Below are 27,454 nucleotides of genomic sequence, written 5' to 3'. Positions count from 1 at the left end.
CCATTCCAAAAGATGCGTTCCAGCAGTGTTTCCAGCAATGGCAGGAACGCTGGGAGAAGTGTATACATTACCAAGGAGACTACTTTGAAGGGGATTAGGGTTTTGTACCTCAAAGTCAATAAATTTATTTTTGCCGACCAAAGGTCCGATACTTTTTGAACAGACCTTGTATCATTAGCTGCATTCTTATTCTGGGAAATACTATAATATAATTTAAAAACCTATTTTAATAGTTCATATTTTTTAGATTTTAGATAAAAGTTATCTCTATATATGAAATTTTACATCTTTTAATATGATTTTCACCTCATAAAATATAGAAAAATAAAAAAATCTTGTAATATGACATAAAATAAATTAATATGAATACTTATAAGAGTTACAGCTATTATTCAGAACTTTTATTTACAGAAATTTAAAATTTATTTAACAAAATCACAAATTTTAATTCTATATAATAAATAATCAACTTAATCTATTCATTATAATTATTATTATAAATGTGGCATTATTATTATAATATAAATTCTTATATTTAATAGTAATAAATATATTGTCAGCTGAAAAATTTGGATGCATTTTAAAATGTAGATTTTCCAATCAGAATTTGTGTTTAAACAAAATTAAATCCTCATACATTTAAATCAGATCAAAATTAAATATTTTATAACTATTTTTAAATAAATTTTATATATTTTTTGTTTTTCAAACTCTTCACATTTTGGGGACATTAGAGGGTTTATTCATGCTCATTGTTGGTTTGGCTAGTCCAAATTGGGAAAGTAGATCTGGCATATCTGGCACTCTTGGAAAATTTTGATCCAGATTTAAAATAAGTGTCTCCCAGAACAGTTATCAATACATGCCCTTATCACCAAAAGCACACATCATCCATCTGGCAATTAATGGAGTAGCCTACCATTCTGTTAGACTTGATTCAAGTTTGAGTTGGCTCAAATTTTTGTGGATTGGTTGACTTCAGTAATATCAAGATTTTATCTCTCACTACCCAATTGTAAGCCTAATGGATTTTATAACATGAAAACATGGCCCTCTTAATGCTTGCAATGTGAAATAAATTAAAAGTTCAAAAAAACTCTACAATTCAGCCATTACATCTTTTTTATACTAAAAACAAATCACTTTTATTTAATATTTATAACAGTAAAATTTTAAATTCTTTAATAAAAACTGTTTCAATGGATAATCGTTATTAATAACTGTAATGAAGCACAATGAATATCATAAACACACCTTGAACAAATAGATATTAATAAAAATTTTGGCCCAAATTCTTTAATTTGTCCATTTAACAATTTATTAACATTTATTTATATCTAACAAATGCATATCTAAAAATTCAATCATTTGAAAATGTTTACTTTTTATCAGTTTAATACAAATTCTACAAATTTAGAATACAGTATAAAAATACTTTCAGTTTAAAATCTATAAATATTTTATATGGATTCATATTAAGCCAGCACCGAAATATCTTGTTACTATTTTAATTAGTTGCATGGTTTTTTATTTTACACATTATAATTTGGTTTCTTCACTTGTGATTGTTGCTTTAATATATATATAGTGTTTATGCTTGAAACAATAATTGACATCAGACTTTGCCAAAGATCTTTTATCTCCCAAAGATAAATGTTGCAAATAATTACAACAACAAGTATTATCAGAGAGACCAGTTTCTTTCTTTGCATCTTGTACATTGTGAGATAAATCTGAAAAAGATTAAAATGTTAATTATTTTAAAGTAAAAAATTTAAATAAAATTCTAAATTTTAACATTTATAGCCAGTGGTAATTTTGGGATAGGCATCCTAGGCATTTGCTTAGAGCCTTGTAGTTTTAGGGATCTAATGCACAAATACTGTATTTACTCACGTATAAGATGACCTTGCATATAGGACGAGGTGTGACTTTAAAGATCAAAATAAAGAAAATTAGATTTATTAATACAATTCTAATTTTATTTTGTTTCATCACAAATAAAATATTATCAAATGCACGTAAATGCACACATTGTCCCACATAAATTACTGGCATTTTAAACTTTAAGGAAAAATCTTGTAAAATTGGTATAATTTGTTCACTTAAAGCTGGACAATCGGGAACCTGTTTTGCTAATTCTTAACAGTCAAATCCACTCTCCATAGATTACACTTATGAGTTTCTCCGAACTCTGATTCCTGAATAATCATCTATTTTCATGTGAGAAAGGATTAAAACTTATACTGGGCTCCCACGTGATTTTGGAATTCAAAAGCTTTGCTTTTCCTATTGCTATTCATCTTTACTCCTGACAGTACACAAGAATGATTCAAATGACCCAGATAAAATACTTTTGTTTTCAAACACCAGAGCGTGAGCATCTGGTGAAAATTGCGAATACACGATTCACGAAAATTATTACAAAAACGCAAAATCCTTCGCTTGCACATATAGGATGAACTAGGTTTTTGAAGAAGTGAAAAATTAATAAAAACCTCTTCTTATATGCAAGTAAATACAGTATATGCTTTTCTTTAGTTCAGTACCAGCTAATATCCTAGACTTGTATAATATCAAGCATTATATGATATAGACTTTACATTAATATAAACATAAAAGAAACCTCACAAGTACACTCTTACATAAAATAAAAATGCTGTTGTTTATATTTATATATAAATAAACAATAGATAAGTAAAGTTTTTATATAAAATAATTTATTCATATTAATTATAACTTTAATAATAATAATAATTAGTTATCTGCTTAATTAAATCTTTGACATTTTCTGAACTAAGCTTTGGGTTGGTTGAGAAATTTTTATGGATTGAATGATTTCATAGCTTAAAGAATTTCAATTTATAATTTCTTAAAGAAAAATAAAGACCATTAGTGAATACTGTATTTCATATCATTTTGGATTATATAGATTAAAACTGTTTTTAGTTTCATTCATTAATTATTATGCTTTAAAGATTCACCATTGATAACTTTTTAAAACAGTCAGAAAAATGCATTTTAAAGAAAAAACTTTGTTTAGTTCAAGTAGTTATTTTCAAGTAAATTTACTTTTTTAAATTAAAAAAAGTAAATTTACTTTTTTTAATTTAAAAAAATAACTACTTGAAATTCATACAGTTAGATTGTTCAACTTCTATAGTTAAACCATAAGGATTGTCATTACAGTCTGTATGACATTTGTACAAACTGTTAATGACATTTCATACAGTTAAATAAAAAAGTTAGTAAAGCATTATTAAAAATAAAATTCACATCTAATGTGAGCAATTATTGGATTTATTCAACCTAAGAAAACTAAACTTTTAATATACTACATGTAAGTTTGCACATAAACAAATGCTTTAGGCAACTTAATTAGCTATCACTAGGCTCTAAATATGTGGGAAAAAATTCCAGAACATTAGTTACAAATCATAAGTACTGAATTGAAATACTTTTTGAAATGAATATATTTGGTTCATAAGCAATGTTCTGGAATTCAGTATTTTTTTCTGAGTTTAAATGATGATGATGATGATTTGTGTGAAAATTACTTGCTTGACATTAAAAGTTTAATTTCATAAAATAATCCGTTTTTCTGTAAATTATATCTATTAACTGCTTGTTCTACATTTCAAACTAATGAAAGAAAGAAATGCAGTTTATGTTTTGTGTCTAACCTTTTCAGGAATGTTAAGATTAAAAATTTTTATTTGGAAAGTTATCAAACTACATTAAATCTATCTAAATTCTAAAAAGTAACATTAAATGTTCTCATATATATAACTTAAATTCTATATATTTACCTGTAAACATCCTGCAAATGCTTCTATAAGAAATGACATACTATGTGATGGATTAATGCCATCTACTTCCTAAAAAATATTTTAAATGTTATCACATTAAATTTATTTTTATTAATAAATAACTTTTGTAATAATAAATAATTATTTAAAATACAAATTTAGAATTAATTAACTATTAAGAAATAAAAAATAAGTAGCATTATATTAAAAGTATGAAATAAATGATTGCTTATAGAATACTTTAGTGACATGGTTCTTAAGAAATTACTTTAAGCTTTAGTTTTTTTATGTTTCTTAACCTCTTATCAATTATGATATAAGCATTTGAGTTTCTAATAGTTTTCCACATTATTTGCAAAAAGACAATCTTATTTAGTGCCTGGTGACTGATCAATTTTAAATCTGGGTAAGGAGAACCAGCAGTAAGAAAGGCATCTGGAGCATAAAACAGCCAAATAAGATTGTAGTAGCTATTAACTGCATGAGAAGGAGATATCAGGCATTCCCATATGACATGGGAAGATTAAGACAGAAGAAACAGACTGATATAAAGATAAGCTATTTCCTCACTTCATATTTACTATTAAAAAGATTCAAAAGAATACATTTATTTATAAATTGCCTTTTCAATCAATAACTGACATAAAATAAAACTTAGATAGTAAAGGTTTATGCATTTTGCATTAATGTTTTAAAGACTTAAACTGTTTCAGTTATAGATACTTTCAATATGCTTTACTTGAATTAAAAATTTAAATTCTCTATAACTGTTATATTTACCTATTAAACAGTATATTATATAGAAACAATAAAAAAAATAATAAGTCTTTATTAAGAAGTCAATTGTTATTTATTTAATTATATATTTATTTTATTCTCAGAAACAGAAACCTTAAATACAAGAATAAAAACAAGATGGTTGAGATGTAAAAGTATTAGCTACTTCATTGAGAAACATGGATTTGAGTTTGGATCAGATCCGCAAAAATTTTTATGGGTAATCTAGCCAAGATTTATCATCCTCTTCCTCACTAACTGGTTATTTTATTCAAATCCATTTTGGGTATGAAAAGAAAGCCTCTCTTAGTGTCTACAAGGTAAAAAGAATTAAACAACAACAATATCTGTGATAAAGTCAAAAGTATATTTCAAAATACTGAAATCTTTGTTTTTATGTTAAAAGTTTTTTCAATTTATAATTAAAACAAGAAAATTAAACTTTTCCTTGCATTTATCATTATCCTTGCTTATAAAACATATTTTTAAAAATATTTATTATAATAAAATTTTTTTATCAACTGGAATACATTTATAGATTAAATTTATTGAAATCTAGTAATTTATTGAAAAAGTATTATTTGGTAATGCATAGAGAAATTTAATAGCAATCTGATGAAATTTTTGTGTTCTTTTTAAAATTTTGATCTGACAATACTTCAGCAGAATAAATATAAATAAACACTATTATATCACAATTATAGTAACAAATTGTAATAAGCATGTAAGAATGGAGCATATATTTAGAAAAATCATATACAAAATTATTTGAAACACTAAAATGCTTGTCTAAATTCATTTCTTACCTCAATGCTAGATTCTGATAAGCCAGTAATTCCACGGTAAAAAGAAATTAATGTGCAAGGTAAAGTAAATGCTACTGTTAGAATAATATACCATGGCAATGAAGAAAGGTACAAAGGATTATCTGAAAATAATTATGTGTATTTATAAGTTTAAAATATTTTATTTTAAAAAATAAATAAATAAATTTCAATTAAATAATGAATAAAAATTTTAAAAATAAATAACAACAATTAAAACAATTTATTTCCGATCAAGACTGTGGAGTCAGAGTTGGAGTCGGAAGCAAATTTAAGTGAAGTCAAAGTCAGTAAAAATATACTGAGTCTGACCAAACTATAGACTTATACTTAAAAACAGGTTATAAATCTAAAATATGACTCAATGAATTTTGTGGCAATGAAATGTTTTATGATACAATTTTACAATTATTACCCTTTACAATTTTAGTAGGTTCACCATTATTAAAAAAGGCATCAGAAGTCAAAGATTTAAAAACTGAGGTACCAGAATTACAGTCAGTGATTTTATGTACCAATTACATGGATCATAGTCATGGATCAAACTTTTAGTTTTAAACTTAACTAAAAAATAAATTATCTAGAGATTGCAACATTGCACATAAACACACAACAAAATTTTTTAATCAATAGCATAGTAATAGTGATTGATAACTAATTTGTTAACAAGAAAATCAGCATATTTAGATTATATGGCTGAGCACAATTAAGCCCATTACACAAGTTGAACTAACAGGTGAGTCCAACTTGTAGCTGAGTTGACCAATATAGGTGAATAATGGAAAACAACATACTCTTATTATTCATGTTAAATTATGAAGTGTGGATTGAGCTTGAATTAAATCCCTGTCATAACAGCCAGCTAAAATGACATCTTACCATATGACTGATTAATACATAAAACTTTTTAACTTTCAAATTTTATATTGTAGACTGAAAGAAAAACACTTTTTATTTTAATCAAGACTTATTTTTCAATTGAGTCAAATAAAATTAATGCACAACAAGCTGAAATTAAAATAATTCATAAATTATCTGAATAGCATTTTTTTAAAACAAAGTTTGTTTTTATCATCAAATTAAAATCTTTTTTGAAAATAAATATTAGAAAAATTATGCAAAAAATATTGAAAAATTGTTAAAAAACAATACAAATGTTAACTTACTATCATTTAATAAGAATATCAAACTGTTATTAATGCAAATGATTGAATGATAAAGTTTAAATAATAATTTATAAACAATTAACCAAAATTTTGTTTTTAATAAAACTTACCTGGAAATGAAACAATTGGACTAATTTTATTCTGTGGCAAGAGATTAAACAGATTAAGCTGTTGGGGAGGTCGTAATTTAATTTCAGTGCTTAGATTAGACAAATCAATTCTTGTAGTCAGTGAGCGAGGACTATTGTATTTTAATCTTGTCTTATGAATGAAGCTATCTTTAAAAACAAATAAATAATCTTAAATAAAAAAGAATAAAATACAAAATACGATTGTATAGAATAATAGTCTGCTCATATTTGATATAAAAATTATAATGGATAACAGTTATACTGAATTTATGATATCTAGAGTCAATATACAGTAGATTCGTGATTATCCAGGATCACACTAACTAGGAAGTGAATTAATCAGGATGCCAAAAATGCCCATGGGTAAGTCATTAAGTCATCAAAAATAGTTTTATGACTCCTCTGCTTTGCAAGTACTGGCCAGGGGAGTATGAAATAATACATTTGCTGAACTGTTCAGTCTATTATGAGTAACTATGTGAAGCAATCGTATGTGTTGTTCTCTTCACATTTCTTTGAAAATTTACTTGTTCCATTTACTAGGTACAAAATTTAAATACTACTAAATTAATCAGGATGACTTTTCCCATTCATCCTGGATAGTTGAGAGTCTATTGTATATATACAATATATATACATAATGATTGTTTTAATAGTATGCAACATGAATAAAAGTGAAATAAAATAACAATGAATCTATATATATAACTGAGATGGGTTGATAATGATAATAATAATAATAAGCACAGAGCCCAAACGGTTAGGAGTTGAAAGTTGAAATTTGGTACACAGTTACGGTACGTCACGAAAACACACACTAAGAAGGGATTTTTCAAAATCCCCCCCAGGAGAGAGACAGGATTAAGGTTTCAACAATGGAAGTATCAACAATGGAAGTGTCAACAATGGAAGTGTTAAGAGAAAGCAATGTGCAAGATTTACAGGTACAGATGCAGTTTTTTCGTTTTTGTGGGAAATTGAACATTTTTTTAACCCATCTAAAAATTCTCTAATTAGTCTGGAATTAGTGGGGCCTAATTCTTGCATTCTTTGAAAATGGGTAATATTGACTATAACGTAATAATCTTAATCTTTGCTATCATTACTTTTTGCCCAAACATCGCTGGGCCTATCTACCTAGCAAGTGCATTTAACTTTTTGTGTGAATAATTTTAATTATTTACTATTTATTAAGAGAATTCTTAGCACTCTTTCTCATTTAGTGCCTGGCATATATGATCCACTTGGCCCCTTCCATGTTACACCTCTAATATATAATTATTATCATAATGCTTCAGAAGTTTCCAAACTATTTGAAACTCAAATTACAAGAAAATTATGCTTTATTGGAATAAATTCCTTAAATATTTAATAAACCAAATGCAATAAAGCACCCCAATAAAACAATTTATAATTTCTTATTTTAGAAAGATTTTCAATCCTTTATAGTTTTTAATTATAAAAGATTAGAAAATAATGGACTTCAGTGAGATAAAGCAAAACAATAATCCCTAAAATATAATAGAATGATTATTTTTGATGAGATCTTGTATCTAAAATTGTGCTGCTGTCAATGGCTGCACATCTTAGAGGCACATATTAAATCTGCCAATTCCAAGATCTGCTTGTGGTATTGGCAGATTTAATTTGCCACACATCTTTCTTTCAATTTGAAGATAATACTTACCTGCAAGCAAGGGGCGTACTGATGGGTAGCCCCATGTCAGCTATACTCTGCGAATTAGTGTTGCGTAAACTCGAAAGCCAAATACTCCCCTCGTTCTGGGAAGACACATTGTCCTACGCAAGATATGTTGATGATATCTTTATTTTGTGGAAAGATAATCGCAGAGTTAGCCAGTTTATAGAACGGATCAACGACAACCTATATGGATTAACTCTGGAGCTGGAGCAGGAAAATGGGAGCAATGTTAGTTTTTTGGATGTATCTATAACTTGCAAGGAAGGGAAAATCAGAACAGATATATACTGGAAACCAAGTTATCTTCCTATTATTGTTCCTAGGAACTCCACAGACCCTGATCATATAAAAATGGCAGTTTTTCGTTCTTGAATAAGGAGGGCGTGCACGCATTGCACCAGCATCTGCGACACTTACAAATAATTGGAATATATCCGAAACATAGCGATGCAGCAGGGATACCGTGGAGAAAGAATAGATGCTCTCATTGTGAATTGTCAGAAACGGCACCCTACGCAGGGAGGGAATCAGCAGAAAGAAAAACTCATGCTCAATTACATACCGTTCCTCAAAGGAATGGTTAAGAAAGTTACCAGAAATAAGAATATACAGATATATTCTTTGTACATAGTCTAAAACTTCAATTATGAAGAATATATCCTGAGTTATTACAGAAATTGTGTTAATATACAGATAGTTTACAGGCATAATCCCACCATGTATAGGCTCTTAAGGAACGATAAAGGCAGTTACGAATGCAATGAGATGGCAGGGGTATACTCTATACCGTTAAAGGACTGTAGATTTAACTCCAATTTGGTATACATAGGAGCGACCATGAGAAACTTAAAGAAAATAATTGTTGAACATAAGCACTTGGTGAATAAAAACACACTCTACGGTGCTTGCTGCTTTTGCCAAACAGCAGAATATTGAGGTCTTCTGGGATTAGGCGTCGATCATTAAGGCTACAAGATCAAGGCAGGCCGTGAAACATCTGGAAAAACTAGAAATTCACAAGGCGCAGTTGCACACAAACTGTATTAATCATAGAGATGCCAATGGATTGTCTTCAGCGTGGAAATCCTTCTATGATGAGTTGACCTAGTTTATATAAGCGGGAAAGTTAATTAAGATAATTTTTACTGGATGTATATATTTTATTTTAGTTCTTTATTTCGTTTTAATTAACTTGTATAATCTTTACAATTATTTAAGCTTGTTAAATCTTAACATAAATTTGTATAACCGCTTTTTGAATTATTATTTTATGTAATTTTGAATTCTTCGTTTGATTCAAAATGATAACTGAGGATGATCGCTTAAAGCGTTCGAAAGCATTTTTAAGATATTAAAAAAACAATTTGCTGGATTGTTTAAAGCAGGGGTCTTCAACCTTTTACACTTTTAGGAACCCTTCAAGCTCATGGCTTTCTTGAAGGAACCTCATGTTTAAGTAGCAGATAAAATAGTTTATCAAAGCTTTTTTCTACTCAAATTTGCAAAATTATTCTTGTATCTTTATTTAATCTTAATAAGACAATGAATAGTGAGGTAGTGAATCAGGTTTTACTTTATTTATTTTCTAGAATACATTTTATGAATAATTAACAAAAGGAACAATATTTTACATTTTATATTATATTATAACAGATTAATAAAAATAAAATTCTTTTAATGACTTGACTGTGCTTGTATTTTATCGCAGAGTATTTTTACATCGAGAATAATTGTTGAAATCTGCAACTTAATGTCATCTCCAGCATCCAATCTGTTTCTGTATTTTGTTTTTGTGGCAGCATACAAAGAGAAAGATTTTTTGCATATATAGATTGATACAAATGACATTAGATGTTTCACAGCTCTTTTGGCAATTTCAGGATATTCATTCCTAATGTCAATCCAAAAGTGCATAATATTAATTTGATTAAATTTTAGTTTCAATTGAGTATCAGTTGATATATAAATTGTAGTTCTCTTTCTTTTATTGGGAGTTCAGAGGTGTCACAGTCTTGAAAAGGATTTTGAATCCAAGATAATTTTTGTTTTTGAACAGGAAAACATTCACGAAATGTTTTTTGCAGATCGTATAAATGTTGGACCAAATTATTTTTTACATTTTTATCGAGATTGGCGTTACTATCTACTAAAATATTGTGCAAATTAGGAAAGCATTCAATATTTCTTTTCAAAATGCAATCTACCCAAAATTTCAATTTTAAAAAAGTAGCATCAATTTTACTTTGTACCTTGAAAATATTGATATTTGTTCCTTGGAGCAATGTGTTGAGCTCATTTAAATAGGTAAAAATATCTGCTAGATATACCATTTTCTGAATTCAAACTGCATCATTTGACTTTTTAGCTAATTGAGGTGCATGTTCAGATAAGAAAATTCTTATTTCATCTTTTAATTCGCAAAATCTTGCTAACACTTTTCCACAAGATAACCAACGGACGTCTGTGTGCAACAGTAGTGTTTTATATAAACTTCTCATATTTTCACACAATAAATTGAAAACTCTTGAATTTAATGGCCTTGATTTGATAAAATATTTTAACACAATCATTAAGTACGTTTTTTAGCTCTTCTGGCATTTTCATCACTGCAAGAGCTTGTCAATGAAGACAACAATGAGTACTTCTCATGTGAGGATTTTTTTTGTTTCATGCGTGCAACTATGCCGTTCAATTTACCAAGCATTGCCTTGGCTCCATCGGTACATACTTGATGACATAAATCCCAAGATATATATGAATCTATCGAATTAAAAATTTCTTCCACTATTGTTCTGGTTGGCAGACTTTTGCAAATTAGCATATCTTCTTGAGTAGCCATTCCATGGATATATCTCACAATAACAAGCAAAATCACTAATCCAGCTATATCTGTAGTTTTGTCAAGTTGAATAGTACATCCATGTTCAGAAGCTTGCAAATGTCTTATGAGCTCATTTTCACAAAAATTAGACATATCTTTAACACACCTTGAAACTGTAGTATCCAAAAGGGGGATACAATCAACTAATGTAGCATGTTCTTCCCCATCTTTTACACATGGCTTAATTAAGTTTTCTATATAAGCTTCACCCTGTTGAGCAATACAATAACTGACACGATACAATACTCTCAAAGCATTATCATTATTGTTTTTAACAAAAGATCATAAAGATATTTTTTCTATTCTTCAACTCATTACATTTTCTTTTAAAATACTCAACATTTTTATTTTGTAAAGTTGGATGATTTGTTTCCAAATGTCTTTTCAATTTTGCGGGATTTAAACTGCTGTTGTACATCACACGTTCACATTCAACGCATAACCATTTTGGTTCATTTTCATGACCAATCCACGTAAAACCAAATTTTATGTATTCTTCATTATACTTCCACTTTTTACAAATGGGTAACTCTGAATCACCAGACAACTTTTTGGTACTAACATCTGGTTCATTTTCAACAGTACTAGCAAAACTAATTCCTGCATCCGTGGAATGAAGCTTTCCAGTTTTCAACCACATATCCATTATTGCTACGATAGTCTAATTAAATTGTAAATACATAATAAAAGTTATCAATTATGATATAAAAACAAAATAAATACTCACTTGTACGTGATTGTATTTAACAGACAGAATGAGATTAACAGAACTAATATGTGACGTCATGCGTCTTGATTGGTGTATTTGAAGCATGTGACTTTTACCAAATTTCAAGATTTTATTTTATCCATAAAATATTTATATTTACTTTTTAAAATCAACTGCCACTTTATATCTAATTTATATTAATATTGTAATTTTTACTTAAATATTATATTAATCTAATATTTTAATAAGACAGTACACTACCCCGTTCCTACATGAAAGATTTCCATTTTACGTGCATTTTGGCTGAGCAAATAGTGATCACTTGCGGAACCCCTGTCAACATTCTAGGGAACACTAGGGTTCTGCGGAACCCAGGTTGAATACCCCTGGTTTAATGGTTTTGTTTTTTACTTATAGTAGTTCCAGTAGGAAAGTATTTATTTCTTTAAAATATAATTGCTGTCCTGGCTGTTTTACAAGCTTTTTTCAAGTTTTTATTAATATTTATTGAGAATTAGTTTGAAGACTGAATCAGGGGTTTATTTGCAAATATAGTGGTCCATTGACTGAGTCAATATGCAATGTTTTTAACTCTAACTCAAATAGGCCTTTCTCTGGAAGGATGTTGAGAGGATACAAACAACAGATCATTTTGATTAAAGGCTAATTTCAATTTCATCAAACCTTTTACACTGTTTACTAGAAGATAGCCCTTCTATGAATGCAGTGAGGTTTTAAGTAAATTGTATGGATTTAGTGATTTCTTTCATTTAGGAGTCTAGAAGGAGATACTAGTCCTTCTTTATCAGTATTAATTAGGATGATTAGAAATAGATTTTCTGAAGATTGTTTGGATTGAAAATGATTCCAAAGTATAACTGACAATTAACTTTTACCATCCTGCTCCCTCTATCTGATTTTTTTCTGCCTTAAACATTCCTATTGCTCTCCATGTCATTTTTTTCACTCACTTGATATCTTCAAACCATTGTCTAAAGCAGTGTTTCTCAACAGGGTGATATCGCCCCCATGTGGGCGTTTTTCCATGTTCAAGGGGCGATTAGTAACAATTTATATTTTGGGAGCAAAAAAACAATTTTCTGGGCAATATAGTAAAACATTATATTAACAATAATTAGATATTTTATTCATTATATTGTACAATAATTAAACAAATAACATTATACTAGTCACTAGTCTATTCAATGCAGTAAAAATTTGGCATTAGCCTTGGCCCTCGGAATTGGAGTTTTGAAGTGAAGGGGGCGATACTACGTAATGGTTTTATTGAAGGGGGTGACAATTCGTTAGAGGTTGAGAAACACTGGTCTAAACGCTCACTATCTTGAATATTGTACAAAAAGACTCTTAATGAAGCAACCATAAAAGTGAGATCCTTTTTATATTGAAACAGTTTTTCACACAGAACTGCATTTTATGCAAATTTAACTTTAGATTTTAACTCAGCATGAATTATTATATGAAATATTTTACTTTTGTGCATTCATTTCACTTATCTAAATATGTAAACTTTTAACAATTTTAAACATATGCAAAATATTTAAAACTTAATTTAAATTATTAAAAAGTAATTAAAACTTACCAAATTCAATGAAAGCATAAGGTCTTATTATGGAATTCAAACTGCTCGTATCATATGTAGTAATGAATTCTCTCATTAATTCATCAAGAAAACTGAAGGCTAGAACTGGAGGATAAGTGGATTCACATAAAGCCATAAAACTAATACCCAATGAGCTAATAATACTAAAATAAAAAAATTATAAATAAAATTTTACAGACTATAGATATTATGAGGGCTGTTCCAAAAATATGCAACTGGCAATACTGCTTTGTCGTTAATGCGGTGAGTTTGGATTCCAAGGATGTTCCTCCACCTTTTCTTAGTTTATACAAATTTACCATGTAATTTCTTTTTGAATTTATTATAATATTCTATGTGAAGTGGATTTTATGATGACAGATGATAAAGATTTTACATTAATTATTAAACAAAGGATCATCATTAAATTTTGCATTAAAAGTTATTCAAAAATGGTCAGAATGCATTTGAGATGATTCAAAGAAGCAATGGTGAAAAAACCTTGGGCAGAACAATCCTATTTAAATGGTAAAAGTATTTTCAGAATAGAAAAAATGTACAACATAAAGAAGCAGGTGTCCATTAACCTTGGTGAACAATGAAAATGCTAAAAAAGAAAAAACATTACTAAAAGAATATAAAGTTCTATCAATTCATGATCTGGCAGTTCAGGTAAATGTTGGTGTAGCAAGATGTCACAAAATATAAAGATGTACCTTAACATGTCATGTGTTTGTATAAGATGGATACAGTGCAATTTTAATACAAAACAAAAAGAATTCCACGTTCAATTTTGTCAAGCCTTTGTTATCAAAGAGGAGTAAGACCTCAACTTTTTGAATATATTCTATTTCTATTAATAGTTAAAATGTTTCTAATTTAAAACAATCAGATAGTTATTGCTCAATCAATATTGTACATAGTGTTGCTATCAGGCCAGTTTTAAATTCATGGTCCAGATTTATTATTAATTTGTCTGGTTTTCGTAGAAATTGTGTGAAATTAAGATGAAACAAAATAAATTTTAAAATATTTGTGAGTATTTTATTTTAACAGTTAAAGACTAACTTCACAACCCCACCCAAACTCATCCCTAGGCTAAGAGTGACAAAAAATATACTTTTAAAATTCTAACTTGCAAATATCTCTGGCAAATACAATATTAGGTTTTATAGGCTATAAAATGACATCGTGCATGCCTCATACAGTTTCAAATTCAAACCAGTCAAGGACTTGTGTTGGAATAAACCTATTGTAAAGTGAACATGACAATTTTACAAGTTTATAATTTCCATTTTAATTATTTAATATGACAACTCAAGAAATTGAAAACCCAAAAAGAGGAAGCAAACTTGTAAATTTAATAAAGATTGGCTGACACAAAACGAATTTCAAAAATGGTTATGACCTGTCTGAGAATCTAATGAAATAGCTAGGTGTTATGTTTGCAATACTACATTTAATGTAAAGTGGGATGGCATAAAAGCTGTGAAATCTCACATGGAAGCAAATACTCATAAGCAAAAAATATGTTTACTTGCTCATAACTTCAATCTGATCCAATTTTTTCAACAGAAAAGAAATTTAATGATCAGGTAACAGCAGCAGAATTTACACACGTTTATCATGGTGTAAACTGTAAAGTCACATCACAGTTATTTATCCAAAGATTGTGGAAGTAAAGTTAGCAATTCCATATTTCCTGACTCAATGATTTGTAAAAATATAAGACTTGGGCATACAAAAATTGAATCTATTGTGCAAAACATATTAGCTCCCTATGCTCTTGAATTAATTATATCTGTTGCAAAGCATTTGCCATTTATTGTTGCCACAGATGCTTCAAATAAAGGTAATAAAAAAATTTAAAATGTCCAGGTCAGCAATTTTGAAAAGGTGGCAACACTGATTGTACATGTGTGATACAAAGGTTGCTATTCCTACATTTTATTTTAAATTTTCACATAATTCCACAAAATAAAATAATAACCAACAAAACACTTCATATCATGCTCGCTGGACTACACTTTTACTTTGTCAGGTTTTCCTACTATGCTCTATTTTCCAAATACTTGGTATATATGATAGAACATATCAAAAATAAAGAGAAAAAGTATTGAAACACATGAACATAATGCAAGAGATGAATTTGGCAGACAACAGATAGCATTTACACAGCGGGTGAATTTCTTCACTGTGCATACAAACAGAAGCATCATTAAAACTCCAAGTCAAATTTCTCACAAATTTAGCATTCAAACTCTGGAGCATTCAATGTTAAAGTTGTTTGAAGTTGCAAGAATCATTATAAATGTTTCTTAGGCAGTGTATATGTTGCCAGATAATTATAATTAAGGTGTTATAAGCATGGATTGCATTTGGTATTTCTAATGTTTTGTACAAAAGAAAGTGAAACTATTTGCATTTTTGATGATGGGAAAAAAGGCTCTAAGTGGATTGATGCTTTCATTAATAAGTTACTTCTGTGCCTTACATCTTTTCTGCCCCCCTTTTCACCATGTTGGTATGTCTGGCTCGGTGGCATGCCCCTAGGTAAAACCTGGAGTGTGTTGAGGTTTGAGGTTATACGTGTTAAAAAGGAAGTGTAATCGGGGTGGGAGATTATTCTGGCAATTCAGCCACAAGATGGAGACCAAGAAAGAAGAGAAGAGAGCAAACTGTGGTGATTGATGAATAGTAGTGTGTGAAGGTAAGTGAGTCATGAAGCCACTAAAGGAAAAAGCTGTGCAACAAGGTCAAGGTGAGGATTCTGTTTTGAACTGTCTTACATCAGGTATAAAGTAGACAATAACGCATAAATAGTATTGTTGGTTAGTTTACGTCCGCATGTTACAAAAATTTATTAACAGTCTATTGTCGGGTTTATTGTGTGTTACTGTTAATTGGAAATTTGGAATTGTCGGGGTGCATGTGTTCCAGTAGTTTCACTGGAAGCACTGTATGTTCTTGGGCAAATTAAATTGCTATCCGATTATTCTTTTGGTTTGTTGTCTTTGTCTCAATCCTACTGAGATCAATGGATTTCCCCATATAAGTGTCTGCTACATTTTGCACACTTGTACATTTGGCACTTTACTTTGGCCCATTGAAGAAATCATCAAAATTCTTCTCCACATCGACTCATTCGTTCCTTTTATTCTCACACTTTCTCCTCAATAAGTTTACATAAAAATATTTCTGTTTTTTGACGTTGAAAGTAAAAAAGAAGAATCAAGTGATTTTTTTTAATATGATGATCAAGATGTTGACAGTGTAGTGGTACAGTATAAGTGTGGTGACTATAGCTGATAAATTGTTAGATTGAACTTAGTGAAATAATCCCAACAATTGAATAGTGAATAGAAAATACTTCAACAAGTAAATAGAAAATATTTCTTCAGAAAGTAATCTAAAAATCAGTAGCATTACTGAGAAAGCAAGAATGGTTCTCAGTGAATTTCATAGCTCTCCTACAAAGAATGACATTCTACAGAAATGTCATATAAGAACATAACCATGTATTGCAACTAGTTCATTATACTAAATGAGGAAACAGTTTAGTCAAAATGTTGGATTTTTGCTCCTCAAGAGCTGCATTGCAAAGGCAATGATAGATGTAAAAAACAAAATCAATAACTCGCCAAAACTGGAATATATTATTTAAGAACAGACAAAACACCTGAATTAGCATATATTAATTGAAATTAGCACTTTTACAAATGTTTTCATCTGTTTATAACAGATATCTCCAAGGTACATATAATGCAGAACTAAACAAACAAAATAAAATCGAATATGCTTTTAGAAACAAATTACAAATTTAGTTTAAATTCATTTTTTAACCTTTAAAATATAAATGCCAACTCTAAATTTTCATTTATGTATGTATGTATAGTGATATATATATATATATACATATACACAAACACACACAAACATATATACACATATACAAAAACCTGCATTGGAACTATTGAAGATGTAAGACAAAGAAAGAAAAACTTTTACACAAGTTCAAAGTGTGCTACACTGGATAGTGTTTCCGTTTTTTTGAAATTAATTTCTACTCTGTTCTTATACATTTCAATGGCCTCCAGGTATTTAAGGTGTGCCTATCAAAAACTGTGTGTAGCAATTGTTCTGAAGTAACATATTTCCTCACTTGTGGCATAAGTGGCTAAGGTCATGTATGAAAGTTTCTTTCTGATTGTATATTAATGTTCTTTCATTCTCATAGTGAGACCCCTTGAAGTTGCACCAATATATAATAATGTGTGCTTAATTCTGCCATAATTGACATTATCATATATTGGTGTGACTGTAACTTAAATAACTCTTAATTCAATTTCAGAGAAACCAGATCCATTTCTAACTTCACCTTCATCAAAAACTTCAATACAAGGCCACAAAGAAATTGTTTGAGAGAAATTTTAGCTTTTTGTCTGCTCCAGTCCAACTTCCAGTCTTCATTCAGGATTTACAGCAAAGTCAACATTCCCAACATATCAAAAGAAAAATCCTTTCCAGAAGAGTAAATGCTGCCATAAATGAGGCTATTAAAAGCTACAATCAACAGAGAATTGAATCATCTTATGATGCAAAAAATACTTGTAAAAGAATGAACTTGTGAAAAATTACTAGCTGTAAAAGAGAGAACTTGAACCAACTCTTTCTTTCCCTCAGTTCTATCCAAGAACTTCAATTGAGATATAGAGAACTTTTTGCAGTGAACTTTTGTTTCAAAATTACAATCTCAATTGTGTGACAGTAAATCAACAATATATATTTCTTGAGGCAATACTAAAATCTAGTTTAAATTTTTTTGTTTTTGGAAACTTTATAAAAGGTTTTATTTATTTATTGCATCTTTAAAAAAAGAGACTTTTATTTTTGTTTTCAATAAAAATTAGTAAAGAGCTAAAATGTAATTCTTTGTTTTTACTAATTGGTGACTGGTTTTCTTTCAGGTACATTAAACTTAAATTAACATTAAACAGATTAAAAATAAAACTGTAATTTGATCCCAGGAATCCTGGGATTTATCATTCTACTTCCTGCTTTCCAGTGAATGGCAACTGCCAGGAAATTCAACAACCCTAGAGACAAGTCCTAAATTAAACATTTTGATTCCAAGTCAAACAGCAGTCAAGCATTTGGACATACCATGATTCATCACATTCAAAAAATCTCAAGTGTTGGTTCATCAAAAAAATTTGATGATTTTGTTTTTAATGCCTATGAAATAATACTGCAACACTGGGTCCCAAAAACAAACTCTAACCCTCGTATTTACCAACACAAGTTAGAGTTAGAGTTAAAAGTTAATCAATGAGTGTTCACATACTAAAAGTAAAGCAAATGGTGTTTGGTTAACTTGAGATTTAACCCTAACTCTAACCCCACCTCGTGTTGGTGAATACAGGGATGAATGGAGAATGGATTAAGCTAACATGATGCAACTTTATTTCAAAGGAATAATACACAAAAAAGACCAGACCTGCTTAATCAAGAATGATTCCTTCTTCAAGATAATGCTGGAGCGCATATTACAAAATTAAGAATGCAAACTCTAGTGAAAATTAGTGGTCAACTACTATACCATCATCCTTACAGCTCAGACCTTGTATCATGCAATCTTTCAGATTTTCCAAGTTTAAAAAAGTATTCAGAGAAAAAAAGATTTAACACAAATAAAGTTAAATCTGCTACTTTCTTCTAACTTGCAATATCTTTCAGAAAATGGGCTGCGGTAATTGTTTCAGGAGCTGGTGGACCACTGTAAAAGATGTATAGAATGTGAAGGATGCCATTTCAAAAAGGAGATTGATACTTCGAAACCTCTTAGAGAACCTTCTTAAATAAATTTCTAGTAAGAGGTTTTGAATTATACTTTCACTCCAGTCTGAGGAACTCTGAGTAGAACATTAAAGGAGATTGATACCAATCTCCCAAGTAACTCAGAACAATGATCTCAGTCCATGCATTTTTGGAACAGCCCTCATATGTAATAAATTACTCTTTCTTACTGAATTAAATGTGGATTTAAATTAATTGTGCATCTATCTTCTAAGCGAGAAATATGCCGAGAAACCAACTTTATCTGCATTCTGACTTCTTTGATGTCTTTATCCATTTGACCACAGACATCTGTTGATGCTGAGAGAGGCAGACCATCATCAGTCCGAACAATCATTGCAAAGATAATCATTTTGGATTGAAGTATTTCTTATTACAATATTGACATCAGAAATCACTAGAATATATTTAAATTAAATTCTTATTATTAAGTTTTATTGTTATTTTCATTTATATAACATGAATAATGTTAAAAAAAACAAATAAAAAGCAGTCTTATTATTTGATTAGTAAAATTTACTCTAAATGATATATCATTTACATATCATTTGCATAAATGCTTAAACAATATCCTTGAAATTGATTAAAAACCAAAAATTCAAGCTCAGTTACAAAATCAAAACTGTAACTGGCAGAGTATAGTTATAACAATTGCTAGAAATTAATTAATTAATTTATTTATTTATTACGAAATGCTTGTTTTTATTTTGGAAAATTTTATGGTTATGGTTCTTATCATAGTTTAAAAAAAAGTACAAATATTTAATTAATTAATTAAATTTAATTAAATTTTTCAGGGTCTTAAACAGGTCTTTTCATCTTTTTTTTGTAAATTTATGTAAATCAGTAACAGGATACTTTAGAATTCCAGATTCCAGCATCAATTTTAGGCATAAAATAAATATTATCAGCTTATGTTTATTTCAAATTAAGAAAATCTTATGAAGAGGAAAAGTTCAACAAATTTTAAATTTTCTTCTCTGTTCAATTTTTCTTAACTCATAATTTTTGGAAAATCAAATATAGAATAATAAAATATTAAACTAGAAAATCAAACAAAACAAATTTTACAACAAAAATATCAGTTAAATTTATTATTAGATTTTACCATAAACATAGGAGAGAATATATTCATCAGTTATTACCATATAAAATATTTATATTCTATTTTTCAACTGGTTCAATCATCAGGAAAACATTCTTCACAAAGAAGAGGCACCATAAGATGAATCTTTGCTAAACATATTTCAAATAATACAGAACTCACTCAATCATTAAAATTATAAACAAGCTTCTGGTAGGGAGTCAATCTTTCAAGAGACTTCTACTACAGATTTAAAGCTAAATATGTTATATCTGAAAAGATATAATGAAAAACCAAAATCATATATACTTATCAATAAAGACAATCCATATTAAAGTCTTTCTATTTCATATTTAAATTATATTATTATCTTAATCTTAAACTTTAATACAGATATATTTTTAGTAACTTTACGCATTTATGGTAAAAATTATTTCACCTATAGAATGTGCATTCCCATTCCATACCATTTATCTCCCTTTACTCTGATGCCGTGTACTGTACATACAATCTGTGACCAGATCCAGATATATGCTATGAAGTTCCTCCTAGCCACCTTCCTTGAGAATCCTTCAGCCCACTTTACCACTTAATTTGGGTGGTACCAGGGATTGTGACAGGAATATCAACAGTCCTTCATTTCATGAGCCATGAGGCACTGACTTTGATGTCAGTGCCTCAGAGAAACACTGACATCAAAATGTCTACATCTATCATCAAGACCAGATTTCAGATTTTTCTTCATAAATTGAGAACTAGATCCACGTAAACTCAATCCTGATGGATAGAAAAATTTCTCTGCACATACTGGTAGTCCAGTTTCATCATATTGTTGAAAGGAAATAGCTGAACTGGCTCCTCATTGGAACCAATGCTGTGAAATCATCAATCTGTTTGGCAATGGGAGTTGTCATTCCAGCTGCAAACATATACAAAGTCCTGCATGTTGATCCTTGGTATAGTGATTATATAGTAGAGGTACTGGGCATCTTCAGAATGCTCCAGTTGGGAGAATTTCATCACCACCCGATTGTCATCATTACCAACAGCCAGTTGGTACTCTTGGCCTTATTCAGTTTCTCTTTCATCTCCTCCTCTCTAATTGATATTACTACTTGGATTGCCACATATATCTATCTTAACTAGCTTTAGTTTGGATACCAGGACACTGTGGAAGTTCAATCAATGAGGTGGCAGACAAAGCAGCCTGCTACCTTGTACAGTATATTGTTGTCTTGGCCTTTCAATTCCTACACAGTTCTCTTGGGCTTTCCCTCCCTTTGCCTGTTTATTCAGAATGAGACAAGACCCTTTGTAGGCTCAACTATAATAGTCAGCTTATTCCTAGACCATATTTTTTGGTCATTTGTCTTTATTGAAAGACATGTTGAAGGAACACTTGATGAATTCTGAAAAAATGCTACCTCATGAATCTCTCTTTGACTAATCATATCTTCAACAACCATACTTTTATTTGTTTTTCATCTTCAAAGAATCTCATTTTCTTGTAGAATAACACAACCAAAATATTGAATTAAGAAAAGCTGTTAAGGTTTGTTAAATATCTTTTTATTTTCCAAAGAATGATATAGACATTTTAGTAGACAGAAAGATATTTATAGATATAATTATGTATCATGCACTACATTTAAATAAAAACAGATTAAGACTGTGAACAAAATTAACTAACTCTAATTGATACAGCATAAATGATCTATGATTATATGCTGCATAAATTGTAATATTTTTGGAAATGTCTGTTTTTGATTATTCATTCAGCAATAACAAGTAATGTAGTTTAAATAATTAATTACTTGTAATATGAATTTAATTTTAACAAAAAATTTTTAAAATAGGGAAATTTATTTTATTTAATACAGTAAATAAAAAAAAGAAACAACATATAAAAGGAAATATAAAATAAGTCTAAAAGTATTTTTTTGAAAAATAAATATAAGATGCTTAACAGAATTTATTAATATTTGTATGCAAAGAATCATAAAGTTAAGAAACATTAAGTTAAACACAACAATGAGTCTTTATTTTGTTAAATTTTGAAGAATAATTAAATAATTAAAAAAATGTAATAGTAGTAAGGAAATACACCATGTAGGAAAAATTTCCATATTTTGTGCATGTTATTTAGTTCCAGATATCATCAGTATAAAGGGAGAATCTAAATATTAATTGAAAGAGGATTTCACTTGAGTAAACAACATAGGTTAAAAATATGATTCAGGTATCAATTTAACCCCATTTTTCTCATATTATTGATTATCACATTATGACAAAACCCTCCTGACAAATGATGTCACATTGATTGTCACCCTTGACAAAGCCTTATTATGAAGTAAATAGTGTCTCAATTACACAATGAATATTACCATATAATGATTTATTTACACTTTTACCAAAATGAAACACTACATGACAAAAACATTACTTTAGTCAAAATTTCATTTTTACACATTTTTCTAGTAAGTTATTTCATTCTCATTAATTTGTAAATTGTTCTTCAATCGATCAATGGAAATTTTGGAGGCATCTATGTCCATAGGAATGATTTGTCCTGTCACGTCTACTTTATCAACATCCATCTACTCAGTTACATATCTGCTTAATTTCAGTAGCTGAAAATGGTTTCAAGAAAGCAAAAATGCTTCTGAAAAATAAATATTTTTTGATTGTCTTTAATAAGCAGTACAATCATAAATTTTAATATATTTGTTGTACTGAATCTAATGAAATTTTTTAAATTACTGGTAATTTATTTAAAGAGGTAAGGGAAGGACCCAGTCTCCTTGGTTATGCTACTATACCTAAATTGGAAATTCAGAAATTTCATGGTTGTTGTGATCTAGATATGCAAGGCTTTTTTTTAAAGAGATTAATAATAAAATATATGAAGTGATCAATTTGATAACGAGCGTTCCCAACTCATTAAAGCTATATAACTAATCATAATTTCATTCATTACGTATAAGCCCAACCGGTAAAAAAAATAGACACGCACGGACGAACGATCGAGTAAAACGGCAACACTATCCACAATAAATTACCGAAGTCTGTCTTGGATTCAAATCCAGTTTCTCAAAATGTAAACTATTGTATCAGATATATCTATATGTATCTAGCAGATATAAAATGCAAAAAAAAAAAACTAAAAAATCATAACTAATAATAATAAGTTGCTTCATTAGAGCTCACTTAAATTGTTAAAAATACAATCAATGATTTAAAATAGAGAGAATAAAAGGAAAATAAAATATAATGTAAAGAAATAAAATATCAAAAATAAACTAATTTCACTTATATCTCATTTTCCTCTGGAATTATATCACAAACATAACATAAAAGATGATTTTATACGTACTTAAATTAATCTTATTATTTTTATTTTATTTCTATTTTAAAAATGAATGAACTCGTTAATTGGACAGCAATTAAGATTCCAATTAGAGTAATACAAATATAAACATCAACCGAAACCCGATGCATAGCAAATACACACCTGCAATTGCCGTAAATAATCGTGCTATATTTTGGAAATAATAATTATGAATTATAAATAAATTTGGCACTATTATTTCCAAAATATAGCCCGATTATTTACAGCAATTGCAGGTGTGTATTTAAGTATAGTAATGGATATCGACTCAAAATTTTCCAAATTTGAACTTTTTAAATACTAAAATATCTGTAATTTACATCATAATATTTCTAACTTACATAATATAAATAAAACCTTCACAGAACTGAATATTTTAACTTTATATATTACTAGTAAGAGATTCTGAAATATTAAATTTTATGAAATGAAACGAGATTCTTTAAAGTTATGCAAAAATTCTTATCATGTTTATATTTCCTACAGATATATACTTATATTATATTTACCTATCTATTTATTTAACTGTATTACATTATGGTTATAATATATTCGTCACATTTATAAACAAAATTATAGAAAATATTCTTGTAGTCTGATAAATGGAAAATTCATTACAAATTGTAGATTTAAAATAGCAACGTTTGTTAATCCATCTTCTTAACTTGTAAACACGTAAAAGAATATATTTTAAAACATATTCAAGATAATGTTAATATACTTAAATATTTAACAGAGTAAGGTTAAATAAGGAAATTACCTACTGCGAGAGATTTAAAAAAACTATCAGCCAACGTTAATCAACACGTGTACGATAGTAATTGACAACCATTTGCCATGTAAACATTTGAAAATTTATTCATTTAACTAAATTCTACGCGTATTAAAATAACTTTAATAATTTTTTGGTACAGAGAAATTACGTAAAAATAATAATTTTTAATAAAATATATAAATTTGATTTAAAAAATATTTTTCTTTCTTCGAGTTCGCCATCTTTCGTCGGTTATGCGAACTATTACAAGGTCTACTAACAATAATCGAAAGAGGGTAGAGTTGGTAGGGATTTTAATGCCTTTCTTAAGAAAAACTCATTTTCTTAGATAAATTAATAGTAATTTAAGTTGTTATGATAATTTATGATAGATATAAACTTTATTGCAACTAATAGTGAGATTGTTTGTGCTTAAGAAGTTTAATTTTAAAAGATAAGAAGACCAACGCCCGAATTGCGTCACTTGAAATGCTTAGAAGTTGAAGAAGACATAAAAAATGGGAAATAGTCACAGTAGTTCGGAATATCGTGAGCAAATCGGAAGAAATCGGACTATCGACCGTCTTAGAAGAAGCATCAGAGCGAGCTTACATAAAAGGAAGAGGGAAGGAAACAAGTGGCACGACGATGAGGTTGCTGTTCGAAATGGTGTTTGTAGCTTTCCTGTCAAGTATTTAGGATGTGTACAGGTATTCGAATCTAGAGGGATGCAGGTGTGCGAGGACGCTCTGGAAGAACTACGCAAGTCGAGGAAACATCCCGTCAGGGCGGTTTTGCACGTTAGCGGCGACGGCATTCGCGTGGTCGAGGACGAAACTAAAGGACTGTTAGTCGATCAGACTATAGAGAAAGTCTCTTTCTGTGCGCCGGACAGGAACCACGAGAAGGGCTTTTCTTATATTTGTCGCGACGGAGCTACTAGAAGATGGATGTGTTACGGATTTCACACGACGGGAGATTTGGGAGAGCGTCTGAGTCACGCCGTCGGGTGTGCGTTTACAGTTTGTTTGGAGAAGAAAATGAATAGAGATAAGGATACGACGGTTACCGCCCAGACCGAACCCTCCGCTTTTGTCAGAACGGGCTCTTTTAAACGGGCGCCGTTAACCGAAAGAATAAAGGATCCTCAACGGTGTAAACTGTCGGAACCGCCGCCCGTGAAGTCCGTACAGAATCCCCACGCGATAGAAAGACCCCACGCTCCTACGCTAATGCTCCAACGGCAGGCTTCCTGTCGACGTTTTGGAAAACTCGACCGCGCTTCCCCTTTTAAAAGGCAGCTTTCGTTACGAATAACCGATTTACCTTCCACTCAAGCCAGGCAGCAAGCAATGTGCTTAAATCCTATCGAGAATTTTCATCAACCCATTATTGAACTATCACCCATGAGTGAATTCCTGAATGAAATTAAGGAGATAAATAACGATACAAAATTTTGTAAAAGTAATAGTGCAGTATCGACCGACGAAACAACAGACGTAAAAGAACAAATTCCAAATGGTAGTAGTCAGTCGGTGAATTCTGCAAAAAGTATTCAACCATCTGTTTCCCAAAAAACTGATATTTCTAAGCAAGAAAAATCAAAAACGCTGTTTGAAATATCTTTAGAAGCACAAGCTTGTAAGAATGACATTCCTAGTCCCGGAGAATTTGACAAAAAGTGGATGGCGTTAGACACTTACCAAAATATTAATTCCAATTCTGTAAAAACTTTTGAGGTCCATATGTGATAATCAGGTGCAATAGATATGGTAAGACTTGTTAAACTATATAATTGTATTTGTGTTACCATTTACATATATGGTTTTTTACACCATAAATGTGACTTATGATTACATTCTTTAAATAATTTACATTTTTTATAATATACAGGGTGAGGAAGTTGCTGTTTTAACAGGGTTGGTTTTAAAAAAATATATTATATATATATTATTTACTTATTATTTAACTGACTCATTTTAAACAATAATAATTATTGCTTCAGTTTCACTGTACAATTGTTATATCAAAATTTGAATATTAATAAAGTTTACATTTTTATTAATTATAGTTTTTTTAATAAAATGTAATAAATTGTCTTTATTTTATGAAAAAAATGAGTTTGTTTTAGATTTATTAATATAAACAATTTAGCATTATCGAAGGTTAAATTTTTATGTATTTTATGCTAAATATATAAATTCACAAATTAAAACATAAATAGATATTATTTCAACATATTTGATAAGAAGAGATGATTTCATCAGAAAGCAATTTACTAGTAATTGATAGTTCCTAGTATACCTACGTCAGAATTGTTTCATGGCAAATTGTGACACAGACGTAAAGAAATAAATATTTAAGTCATCTGTGTGTGATTAATTGGTCAAAGACCTCAATAAAGTAGTTTTCAAAATTTTATATTCTTATGTCCTGATTTGTATATTTAAAAGTATGTCAGGGACTCCAGTAATGAATTGATAATTGTGACAGAAGATATCAGAAGAATGATCTTAAATTTTATGAGATGCATTTATTATTAGAACAGTATATAAAGATCAAGTTAACTCTGGTTTGAATCATGTAAAGTAACTAGTGATAAATCAAGTGAGTTAATAATAATAATACAGAAATGGAATGATTTTATATTGATTCTGCATTTCTCTTCCAAACAATCTTATTTGTTTGGAAGAGAAATGCAAAATTAGTTTTTTAATTTTATTAAGACTAAGAAGTTGTTTATTGATTTTTTTAAACTATTTATCCAGTA

At 29.2% G+C, this 27,454-nt stretch overlaps 2 protein-coding genes across 6 annotated transcripts; one reads left to right on the top strand and one right to left on the bottom strand.

Annotated features, from left to right (window-relative positions):
- Window positions 1–618: 618 nt before the first annotated feature.
- On the bottom strand, window positions 619–24,781 carry LOC111621404 (vesicle-trafficking protein SEC22a-like). 5 transcript variants are annotated; one of them, XM_023363515.1, is made up of 8 exons: window positions 24,691–24,769; window positions 20,604–20,814; window positions 19,629–19,855; window positions 13,603–13,766; window positions 6,687–6,854; window positions 5,393–5,514; window positions 3,810–3,878; window positions 619–1,733 (listed from the first exon to the last, which is right to left on the bottom strand). In XM_023363515.1, exons 3-8 carry the CDS (start codon window positions 19,808–19,810, stop codon window positions 1,533–1,535), a joined length of 906 nt encoding a protein of 301 aa, XP_023219283.1. In that variant the 5' UTR covers window positions 19,811–19,855; window positions 20,604–20,814; window positions 24,691–24,769; the 3' UTR covers window positions 619–1,532. The 5 variants fall into 5 exon arrangements, with proteins under 5 accessions (XP_023219283.1, XP_023219293.1, XP_023219302.1 ...); XM_023363525.1 differs by having other exon boundaries at window positions 24,695–24,756; XM_023363534.1 differs by lacking the exon at window positions 24,691–24,769 and adding an exon at window positions 24,440–24,590.
- Window positions 24,782–24,940: 159 nt separating this feature from the next.
- LOC111621395 (protein numb-like) lies at window positions 24,941–26,688 on the top strand. Its single transcript, XM_023363506.1, has one exon. It carries the CDS (start codon window positions 25,203–25,205, stop codon window positions 26,433–26,435), a length of 1,233 nt encoding a protein of 410 aa, XP_023219274.1. The 5' UTR covers window positions 24,941–25,202; the 3' UTR covers window positions 26,436–26,688.
- Window positions 26,689–27,454: the final 766 nt, after the last annotated feature.

The sequence above is a fragment of the Centruroides sculpturatus genome, unplaced genomic scaffold (genome assembly GCF_000671375.1).
Source record: "Centruroides sculpturatus isolate CEXI.00-Female unplaced genomic scaffold, Cexi_2.0 scaffold45, whole genome shotgun sequence".
Classification (NCBI taxonomy): domain Eukaryota; kingdom Metazoa; phylum Arthropoda; class Arachnida; order Scorpiones; family Buthidae; genus Centruroides; species Centruroides sculpturatus.
This window is presented reverse-complemented; position numbering and strand designations above follow the sequence as displayed.